Source organism: Hylobates moloch, unplaced genomic scaffold (genome assembly GCF_009828535.3).
Source record: "Hylobates moloch isolate HMO894 unplaced genomic scaffold, HMol_V3 SCAFFOLD_717, whole genome shotgun sequence".
NCBI lineage: Eukaryota > Metazoa > Chordata > Mammalia > Primates > Hylobatidae > Hylobates > Hylobates moloch.
Genome location: NW_026652992.1, coordinates 6,712 through 18,618, shown reverse-complemented (window position 1 = coordinate 18,618; position 11,907 = coordinate 6,712). Strand labels below are relative to the sequence as shown.

The window sequence follows — 11,907 nt, the reverse complement described above, 5'->3', positions numbered from 1 at the left end:
GCTGTTTTGGTTACTGTAGCCTTGTAGTATAGTTTAAAGTCAGGTAGTGTGATGCCTCCAGCTTTGTTCTTTTGGCTTCATTCAACATTTTTCAAAATACATTTTAATGGTTACATAACATTTGATGCAATTCTACCATATTAATGTCCTATATATTTAGCCATTTCTTCATTATTAGGCATTTACATTACTTTTAATTATTTTCTTCTAAAATTTTATAAATATCTTCACTCAGAAGTATTTGTTTTTTAAAAATTTATGTAGATTGGAATTACTGGGCAAATGTCTTGAAACTTTCTTATTTATTAAATATTTTTCCACCATGAGATTTTAACAAGTATTTGTCTTTGAGTTATTTCATTTTTATTTGATTACAGTTAACTATTGTGTCCATCTGGAAATTATTTTTATATTAAATGTAAGTTCAAATTATAACGATATATTTCAAATATATAATTGAATTTTTAAAAGTAATATATAATAATTCTTTATTCACTGATCCAAATGACACTTAAAAAATAAGTTTAACAAAAGCTTACTCTATTATCATGATTTTTAATTAATACAGTTTTTTAAATCAGATTTTAATTTCCTATAAGGGCACTCATTATTTTTTGTTACCTCTCTTCCCCTCTTATTTTTCATTCTTTTCTTTTTAAATTTCAACTTTTATTTTATATTCCAGGGGTACATGTGCAGGTTTGTTACAAAGATATATGGTGTGATGCTCAGGTTTGGAGTATGATCGAACCCATCACCCGGGAATAAGTAGTTTCTCAGTCTCTCCTCTGGTATCCCCAGCGTCAGTTGTCCCCATCTTTATAACCATGTATACCCAATGTTTAGTTCCCACTTATAAGTGAGAACACATGGTATTTGGTTTTCTGTTTCTGCTTTAGTTCACTTAGGGTAATGGCCTCTGGCTGCATCCATGTTGCTACAAATAACATAGACTTGTTCTTCTTTATGGCTCTGTAGTATTACATGTTGCATATGTACCACATTTTCTTTATCCAATCCACTGTTGATGGGCACTTGGTTTGGTTGCATGTCTTTGCTATTGTGACTAGTGTTGCAATGAATGTATGGGTGTATGTATCTTTTCAGTGGAACAATGTATTTTCCTTTGGGTGTATATCCAGTAATGGGGTTGCTGGGTCACATGGTAGTTCAGCTCTGAGTTCTTTAAGAAATCTGCAAACTGCTTTCTACAGTGACTAAACTAATTCACATTCCCACCAACAGTGTACAAGAATTCCCTTTTCTCTGCAGCCCCACCAGCAGCTGTTATGTTTTGACCATTTAACCAAAAGCCATTCTGACTGGTATGAGATTGTATCTCATTATGGTTTTGATTTGCATTTCTCTGATGATTAGTGATGATTAGCATCTTTTCATATGTTTGATGGCTGTTTGTATGTCTTCCTTTCAATAGTGTCTGTTCATGTTCTTTGACCATTTTTTAATGGGGTTACTGGTTTTTTGCTTGTTGACTTAAGTTCCTTGTAAATAGTGGATATTAGTCCTTTGTTGGATGAATAGTTTGTGAATATTTCTCCCATTCTGTAGGTTGTCTGTTTTATTAGTCCTTTCTCATACTGTTAATAAGTATGTACCCAAGACTGGGTAATTTATAAAGGAAACAGGTTTAATTGACTCACAGTTCCACATGGCTGGGGAGGCCTCACCATCATGGCAGGAGGCAAAGGAGAAGTAAAGTCATGTCTCACATGGTAGCAGGCAAGAGAGCTTGAGCAGGGGAACTGCTCATTATAAAACCATCGGCTCTCCTGAGACTTACTCACTGTCATGAGAACAGCATGGGAAAAACCCACCCCCATGATTCAGTTCCCTCCCACCAGGTCCCTCCCATGACACATGGGCATTATGGGAGCTACAATTCAAGATGAGATTTGGGTGGGGACACAGTCAAACCATATCATTTTGCCCCGGCCCCTCCCAAATCTCACGTCCTCACATTTTGAAACACAATCACGCCCTTCCAACAGTCCCCTAAAGTCTTAACTCGTTTCAGCGTTGACTCAAAAGTCCACAGTCCAAAGTCTAATCTGAGATAAGGCAAATTTCTTCTGCCTATGAGTCTGTAAAATTAAAAGCAAGTTATTTACTTCCTAGATACAATGGGGGTATGTTGTGGGAAGTCAGCGACCCCAAATGGAGGGATCAGCTGAAGCCATGGCAGAAGAACATGGATTGTGAAGATTTTATGGACATTTATTAGTTCCCCAAATTAATACTTTTGTAATTTCTTATGCCTGTCTTTACTGCAGTCTCTAAACATAAATTGTAAAGACTTCATGGACACTTATCACTTCCCCAATCAATACCCTTGTGATTTCCTGTGCCCGTCTTTACTTTAATCTCTTAATCCTGTCAGCCGAGGAGAATGTATATCGTTCCAGGACCCTGTAATAATTGTGTTAACTACAAAATTGTACAGCCTGTGTGTTTGAGCAATATGAAATATGGGCACCCTGAAAAAAGAACAGGATAACAGCAATTGTTCAGGGAATAAGAGAGATAACCTTAAACTCTGATCGCCGGTGAGCCTGGCAGAACAGAGCCATATTTCTCTTCTTTCAAAAGCAAATGGGAGAAATATCGCTGAATTCCTTTTCTCGGCATGGAATGTCCCTGAGAAAGAGAATGCGCACCTAGGGGTAGGTCTCTGAACTGGCACCCCCCGGGGCATACCTGTCTCTTATGGTCGAGATTGCAGAGGTGAAATAAACCCCAGTCTCCCATAGCGCTCCCAGGCTTATTAGGAAGAGGAAATTCCCACCTAATAAATTTTGGTCAGACCGGTTGATCTCAAAACCCTGTCTCCTGATAAGATGTTATCAATGACAGTGGTGCCCAAAACTTCATTAGCAATTTTTATTTCGCCTCAGTCCTGTGGTCCTGTGATCTCGCCCTGCCTCCACTTGCCTTGTGAGATTCTATTACCCTGTTAAGTACTTGATGTCTGTCACCCACACCTATTTGCACACTCCCTCCCCTTTTGAAAATCCCTAATAAAAACTTGCTGGGTTTTGTGGCTTGTGGGGCATCACGGATCCTACCAATGTGTGATGTCTCCCCTGGACGCCCAGCTTTAAAATTTCTCTCTTTGTACTCTGTCCTTTTATTTCTCAAGTCAGCCGACGCTTAGGAAAATAGAAAAGAACCTACGTGATTATCAGGGCAGGTCCCCCGATAGGGGTATAGGCATTAGATAAATACACCCATTCCAAATGGGAGAAATTGGCCAAAGCAAAGAGGTCACAGGCCTCATGCAAGTCTGAAATCCAGCAGGGCAGTCAATTCTTGAAGCTCCAGAATGATCTTCTTTGGCCCCATGTCTCACATCCAGGCCACTCTGATGCAAGAGGTGGGCTCCCAGGACCTTGGGCGACTCTGTCCCTGTGGCTTTGCAGGGCTTTGCGAACCCCCCTGGGTTGAGTTTCTGCAGCTTTTCCAGGAACACAGTGCAAGCTGTCAGTAGATCTGCCATTCCAGGGTCTGGAGGAGGGTGGCTCTCTTCCCACAGCTCCACTAGGCAGTACCACAGTGGGGACTGTGTGGGGGCTCTGACCCCACGTTTCCCTTCTATGTGAACATAAGCAACTTCTTACCAGTTCTGCATGAGTTGTTTTAGATAATATAAATACAAGACCAACAATCTCTTATCTCCAAATTCATATTTCATTTTTCTTCCAAGATATCAGGACCTTAGATGCAAGATGGTGATTACAACACATAAATACAATAAATCCAGAATGTGTGCGTGTGTATAATCTGTTTAGCTGTAATCTGTTCTCAACCTTCAAACTGGTTATGTTTGAAAATGAAGTTTTGAGCTAAAAATATATTTCCTTAAAAAATAGTGATTAGATTTCCAAGAGAGTTCGTAAGACTCCATTTAACATATAAAGTGTATAAAAGGAAAACGATTAAAGGAATGGTAAGGATGAGAATGTGGATCCTGGGAAATTAAGGAGCAGTGGTTAGAAGAGGTTTTTTTCTCTCAGCCCTTCTGTTTGCATTCTCTTCATTTTTGCTGCTCAAGGTTATCAAGGACTGCAATTAGAGAAGATGAATAAAGAGGTTTAAGAATAAATTGAGAAACACAAGTCAAGACCTTTACATGTTCATTATATTTCATAATTCTAAGTTGGCAACAGACAGATGTAGTATCCAAAAATAATGATGTGCTTTTTAAAATTTTTCTTTTCTTCCTCATTTCTTTCATATCACATCACATCGAAATTCTAGTTCACTGGGATTATAGCAAGGTAAGAAGTAACCAGCAGGCTAATGTGTGTGTGATACTGTAGGGTGAGAAACTGCATCTTGCCAAGGAGAGGATTTACAGTAATTAGGAGAAAAGTGAGCAAAAAACAGAGAGTTTGCAAAGCAGAGAGGAGGAACTGGAATGGGCTCTTTCTCTGTAGTGCATAAAAGCAAGTGTTTCCAAAGTCTTACAACCTAGAACTTTAAAAGTAGCTGTAAGTCTATCTTGTACAATATTTTATTAAATTCAAGAATTTCTTCCGAAATTTTCTTAAAAGTTAGTCTTGAAAGTGTCATCAGACACTTTCTCAGTGGGAGTTATTTTCTCAGTAGCAGCCAGGGAGGGAGGGAAGTAAGCGGTGGGGCACATGGGCTCTGGAGGAGATGGTTTTGTTCCAACTCCTGCTCCCATTGCCAACAGGACCCTAGTCAAGGCATTGGATTTCTTTCTACTTCAATCTCCTCATTCCCAACCCCCACCCAAAATGGACAAAATAATAAAGAATGTTAAGTAACCTATAAATTTATGTAAAGTGCTTAGAAAAAACTGAACAGATCAAAATCATTGAAGAAAAAATTAAAATTTATTATCTTCCATTAAAAATAATAACAGAAAAATGTGATAACTTTGACATATTTATTTCATACTGCCCCAAAACCTTCACTTAGCTAATAGAAAATGAATAATAATAACAATAGTCATAATGGCAACAATTTAAAAATACAAACCCATAGAAACACAGAAAACAGGAGAAAAATTAGTAGTAGGTAAGAGACGGCTACATTTTGGAAATAACATTTGTGAATGAAAAATTAAAAAAGATGATTGCCTACAATGCAGATATCTTAAAAATTATATTTATATATATTTATATATACATTTATATTCAATTTACAAACATTTTCCTCATACAAAACAGTAATATATATTTGAGGAATATGCATATGTGTATGAATGTATGAAAACATGAACGGGAATGTATCAAACCATCTTAATAAGAGGCTATAGTTAAGAGGTGATCTCTAAGAGGAAAGAATGGAATGTGTAATTCTTATCTGTATCTCTATCATTTTGTTATAAAAGAAAACTGAAGCAAACCTGGAAAAATTATTTTTTGTATTTTGGGATTTTTTAATATATAAAAAATAATTTAAAAAATAAAGATATTTCTTCTGCTTAAGGATAGAGTAAATAACAGCATCTGGCTATTTCAGCACACTAAATTGCTGAAAGAGAAATGGGTGTTAGGTAAAGATAGGACAGCAAAAGGCCGTTTCCTGAAGCATTCTCGATGACGGTTGAGCAAGATGACAGTGTCCTCTTTCAGGACACCTGAAATCCAAGAAGGGCACCTTTTATATTACTTATAAGTATCGGGGTCAGGATGTCAAGAACATGGGAAGATACTGAGAGCACTAAAGCATCAACGCAGAGTTTTACACAAGTAGATGAAAAGCCCAAAAGACACTGATAATAAAACAGTGAAGAAGAATTTAAGTAAAAGGAAGAAAATGCTAATTCTGATCTGATGGCTAACTTAATACAACTGTTAAGTTTAACCTAACGCTGCCTCCTTACATATTTTCAATTCAGCCTGGTGATTTCTTTGTACATAGTGAACTATATCTAACTGAATGTGTAAACAGACTGTAACTTACTCTTGTGCCAATCACCGAGTTTCAGCCAACGAAGACGGCCAACTGTTAAAACTGTTAAAATAAGGCAAAGCCAAATTGTCTGTTTTGGTACTTCACTTCCATTTTCTCCATGTCACTTTCCTTTTTCTACCCGTGAATCTTCTTTGACCGAGAGACAGCACTGGATCATCTCTGAACCTATTTTGGTTCAGGGGCTGCCCAATTTGTGAATTGTTCTTTGCTTGATTAAATTCTGTTAAATTTAAGATTTTTCTTTTAACACAACTCTACATAGGCTAAAGCGTGGGTGGCTTAGTACAGCAAAGCAAAAGGGAAAGTCGGATTTCTGTTCGCCCGCAATACATCAATTGCATGAGCATAAGCAAATTCAAATAGCAGTGGAATGCAGTTCTTTCTTGTGTATTCTTTTCATGCAGTAACACAGAACCATCAGTCTTGATAAGAAAATGGTTCAGAAAGAGGCATATAAAGAAATGGGTACAGTTCAGAAACAACAATATGATGGTGGGTTTTGTACTGTTCTAAGGAACAATGACATTCCGTAGAGGTGTTGCAGGATCAGTCAAGTTATATGAGAAGGAAACTGGGGAAGTGTCTTTCCAGTTGCCTCTTCTGTGTTCATCAGAAAAACTCCATTTTTTATTTGTTTTACATATTGGATATATATATATATATATATATATATATATATAAAATATGTTTGTAGGAAAAAGGCTATAATACTTAAATACATATTTGAAATAATTGACAAAAGGACACATAAATTATAGGATAGCTTTATAATCTGCCTGACTTCAACATTTTTTATTTTTATATTAATTAATTAATTAATTTTTATTATTTATTTATTTATTTATATATTTTTTTGAGACGGAGTCTCACTCTGTCGCCCAGGCTGGAGTGCAGTGGTGAGATCTCAGCTCACTGCAAGCTCCACCTCCTGGGTTCACGCCATTCTCCTGCCTCCGCCTCCCGAGTAGCTGGGACTACAGGCGCCCGCCACCACGTCCGGCTAATGTTTTGTATTTTTAGTAAACACGGTGTTTCACTGTGTTCGCCAGGATGGTCTCGATCTCCTGACCTCATGATCCGCCCGCCTCGGCCTCCCAAAGTGCTGGGATTACAGGCGTGAGCCACCGCGCCTGGCCGTCTATCCGCTCTTATAACCATATGACCCACTACTTCTCTTTGCTTGCCTGACATCTAGACTAGTTTTAATAAAGTCCATTTGACCCTACTAATTACTAGGAAAATAAAACATACGTTTGGGCACATACACCTCACATGAGCCCCTGTACTAGCCAATTAATATGTAAAAGCTCTACCAAATGGTGTCTTTTCTTGGTCTATTAATCAATTATACAAATACTCCTCCTCTAACAGTCTTGATAGACATTCAATCTAGATCCAAATTCTATGAAGTTCATGTGTATTAGTTTACCAGTCCACTTCAGTTATCTGCTAAAGCCTTTGCGTTGTCCAGTTTTCTAGTTTTAAACGATCAGAAGAGACTGTCTGATAGATGAGGCACTTTGGTAATATGTGGTAGTAATACCAAAGGCCATCTATAGAGAAAAATCACGAAATTCTTTAATTACTTTGAATTCTGTATAAGAAATAGAAATATAAAAATAGTTTCTGTGATTTAAAATTGCTATTAAAGACTTGTCATGTATGCTTTTTAAAAAAATTGTCCTTTTTAGGCAGAGAATAGTGGATAAGTTGGCAGTTATTTAATTTATTGGCACAGATACATCTATATTTGTACTTTGTGTAGTGTGTGTACTTGTATGTGTATACATAAAAGAACACTAATGACTAAATATTGAACTTGATGACTTACATTGGAAACTCCGAGAAGGAAGGATGTCTTATTTGCGTCACGTACTACACCATAGCACACACTTAGTACTCAGAAAGTTAAATAATAATAATAACAATTGTGTAATAAAAATGGTCACAGGGGAGAGACTGGTAGAAGGAGAATGAAGTCCAGTAATAATAACTGATACAATACTAGTCTCCAGAAGAACATGTAATTTTTCATCTCTTTTACCCCCAAGATACTCTTAAAATTATTCAAGGGAAGTCTGACTCACAGAACTCCCAGCATATATAAATGCAAGAATTTATAGTCCAAGTTTGTTCTAAGTAATGGATCAGTGCACATCTGGGAGAAAAGCATAAAAGAACAGTCAGATTGAGGTGTTTTATTTTTCATTCAATCTCATTTATTTGAACACTTATTAAATCTGCAGTGGGTGGTTAACTCATACTGTGGATGTCTCCAAGCCCTCAGGGGAGTGTTCATCCAAGACACAGAGCCCCTGAGGGTCTATTTGGCAGAGACTGACAAAGAGATGAAAATATTCGAAAACATGCTCTCTTCTCCAGACATTGTCTGTACATTTGTATAACAGCTGTGGGTGAGACTTTTTCCCACTACTCAATGTTCTTTTCTCCCAAGCTGAGTGTAATTTTAAATATCTACACACACTGTGAATAGACATAGGGCATCACCTAAATTCAAATGAACAGTCTCTAGTCAATGATGGTTTATGTGTAACCTAAACACTTTCTGGTCAAACTGGGGAGGGAGGGAAGGAAGGAAGGAAGGAAGGAAGGAAGGAAGGAAGGAAGGAAGGAGGGAGGGAGGGAAGGAAGGAAGGAAGGAAGGAAGGAAGGAAGGAAGGAAGGAAGGAAGGAAGACTGTTACAGTGATGGTTTATGTGTAACCTAAACACTTTCTGGCCAAACTGGGGAGGGAGGGAGGGATGGAGGGAGGGAAGGAAGGAAGGAAGGAAGACTGTTACACTAGAGATTTCAAAATAAAATTTAGGGGAGAGTAGTAGTACATAAACTATTAATAACCAATATGTTATAATAATTTAACTAAAATGAACAAAATTCCTATTATGGTATCTATGAACATGCTTTCTTAGGGTAAAACATTCTCGTATCTTGGGAGGGCACTGGTTAAAAACAGCGAGGATTTAGGAGTCGAAGTCTTATCAAGTAAGTAGCAGCCCCTCTTCAGACCCCTTACAGAGTTATCCAAAAAGCAGTCATTTAAACAAGAGCAGATAATTTTTCTAGCTTTCTATTAAGTTTAGATGTTAATGTTACTACAAAATTTAACTTTCTTATAAAATTACCTGATAAAATTTTATACAATATTATGATATCATAGTATATCAAAATTTATTTATATGTCAAATAAATTTTATATGATATGATATTATATGATGATTTTATGATAAGTTCCATTTAAATTCAGACAATTTCATTAGGCAGTGTCTGTCGACCACTAATTTTTTTTTGTTGGTTCCACTATTTGCACAGGCAGCACAGCTGGGAAAACAGATTCACCCACAGCCCACTACCTTCCCCGCGTCTCTGTCCTCCTCAGGGCATCAGTTCATCAGTCAATCGAGTCATGTGGGGCCGGAGGCTGAGCACTCCCTAACGCAGAAGGTCTCATTGCTGCATGCTTTCCTCGGCAGAGGGGGAGACGAGAAGGTCCTTTTAGGGGACACTTGCTGGGACATGAACTCACCGTTCTACAGTTTGAGGGCTCCGACCTGCAGGGGCAGACTCCGCCGCAGGAGGAAGGGATGCGGCAGCTGTTCTGAACCCCGCGCTCCACCGCGCCTTGCCCGGTCTCACTGAGGCAGTGCTGAGAGTCCGCCCCGGAGCACGTCTTGCTGGTGGATGTGGAGAAACAGTGCGGGCTTTGACGGGATTCAGGTGGTGTCTGCGGTGTGAAGACAGGAGCCGATGTTCAGCATCCAGGCTGTTTTTCTTGTCGTCAGTTGGGTGACCTGTTTGGGACCAAGTCCATTTTTACCAGGGAGGCCGGGTAAATTCCACAGAACACAGTGGCGCTCCCAGGATGACTCAGGCAGGGTGAGAAAGGGGGAAAGTTTTTCCACCTAGACTTTTTGCTACTTCAGGAAATAGGGACCGATTAGGCTACATCCGGCTCTGATCTAATCAATTCAATTTTGGTGAGTTGCACATACGAAGGCAAGGTAAGGCCTTGGGCTGCTCCTACGGAGGCTGGAAGGAGGGTTGGAATCAGGGATACTGAGCTACGTGTCTTTGGTAGGGTTTTATTTTGAGATTGGGGATGGGAAATGGCTTAGCGCCCTCAGGGGACTTTGAGAAACGTGCTCACTCATGACGCTGGCAAAAGAGCTTCGCTTGAAAGACTGATCCGCAAAAATGCATCAGAGATAGACTATGGGACCCTGCCCAGGGAGAGGTGAGTCGCCTGAGCTTTCTTTTGCAGTACGATTAGAGCCAAATCCAAAAATCCAAAAGAGGAGGAGAAGTCCCAGGAGACCAAGCCCAAAGCCAGAAACAGCACTGCTAGATTAGGTAAGATTTGGCTCTTTGAAGGTGAGAAGGGGCAGGGCAGCAACACAGGCTCCCCTGGCAAGGAAACTGGGAGCTACTGGGAGCTCCTGGGCAGCCAGGGCTGTACAGATCCTGGACACTGGAGAACAGAAGAGAGCTGGGGTTGGTGGCAACCTGAGCTCCTGTGAGTCCAGGATGGACTAGGAATTTCAGGGTGTTCAGTTGGAGGCACTTTCTCAAACTCTCATTGTATTCACAGAACCAGAGTCCACCTCATATTGGGGAAACTTCAGGAAAAGAAAAATCAGTTCCAAGGACAGCTGCCAAGACAGAGCAGGTAGAATCTTGGTGTTTTTTCTTGGTAATGGTGGTGTTTTTGTTGTTTGTTTGTTTCTTGTGGCCCCAAAGGGCAAATAATCAGGAAACTTTTATACATGTCTTGAGCAGGAAGGGAGTTTCTTAGTGACAAGTAAATTTTTGAGATCTTAGCTCTGAGAATATCTGGGGACTCATAAGGGGTTCAGCCTCACTTCATTCCAGTGCTGAGGTGGTCAGGAAGGAGTGGGAGAGTCAAGTGGGGTTCACCTGGGTGCACAGGAGGTTCTGGAAATGAGGGTCTGTGGGGACTGCTCTGGCGAGTCTCACATGCTTTCTCTGCAGAGAACTGTCCAGAAGAGGAATGCAGCTTGACATTAAAAAAAAAAAATCAAAGTCCTCTACTGCTGTGCACTACAGTGAAATCCAGGAGACCTGTGATGCCCACCATAGGGGATATTCGAGGGCTTGCACTGGGCACAGCCAGTGGCACAGGTCTGGGGCCCTACGAGTCCAATGACCGGCACTTGGAAAAAGCTTGGTGACCTCTGTTGGAGCTATGTTGGAGGCTATTTATCAAGACCTAGCCCAGGTGTGGGCACAGCAGGTCCATTTTCCACTGACCTGAGAGCAGCTCACACTGCTGACTTGGATCTGGGGGCCTCTGTGTGCCCAGATGCAGACCTTCTATGCCATTGCCACCCAGGGAGCTTAAGTCTTACCTGCTGAGGGTTGGCTTGTCTCAGCCACACTGTCTGGTCCTGGGGATAGAGGCCTGAATAGAGAAGCTCACCCCTTTTTTGGGCATGATGTAACTGAGCGTGTCAGTGGATCAGATGAGGCTTGAGCTGAGAGGACCCTGACCCTATCAGCAGAGGATGCAGCTCTGGGAATGAGAACAAGGACCTGCTACTGCTCAGCTTTTTCTAGATGACCAGCAGCAACAATATTAGATGCACTGTGTTAATAAATGACAGAACATGAAGAAATCATAGGAAATAAATTTAAACAGTATAATGAGAATGGTAAGCTCTGCATTTTGTAAAAGGCCGACGCTATAGACAAATTTTATATTTCATGTTAGATATGGAGGTCTGATGACAGTCGTGCATTTCCATGTAATCAGGAAAATATTAGAATGTGATCATATGAGTTTGCATATTTTAGATTGTAGAAAAGAAAAGTAAATATAAAATAATTTTTTTTTTGAGACCATGTTGCTATGTTATCCAGGCTGGAATGCAGTGACACAATCTTAGCTCACTGCAACCTCCGCTTCCT

General features: G+C 39.8%; 1 protein-coding gene across 1 annotated transcript; it reads left to right on the top strand.

Annotated features, from left to right (window-relative positions):
• Positions 1-10,243: 10,243 nt before the first annotated feature.
• LOC116810172 (protein FRG2-like-2) lies at positions 10,244-11,615 on the top strand (the record flags this gene model as incomplete). The annotated part of the gene is made up of 3 exons (XM_032754228.2): positions 10,244-10,332; positions 10,571-10,648; positions 10,972-11,615. Coding segments are annotated over 3 exons (367 nt in total), but the record flags the coding sequence as incomplete, so codon positions are not given.
• Positions 11,616-11,907: the final 292 nt, after the last annotated feature.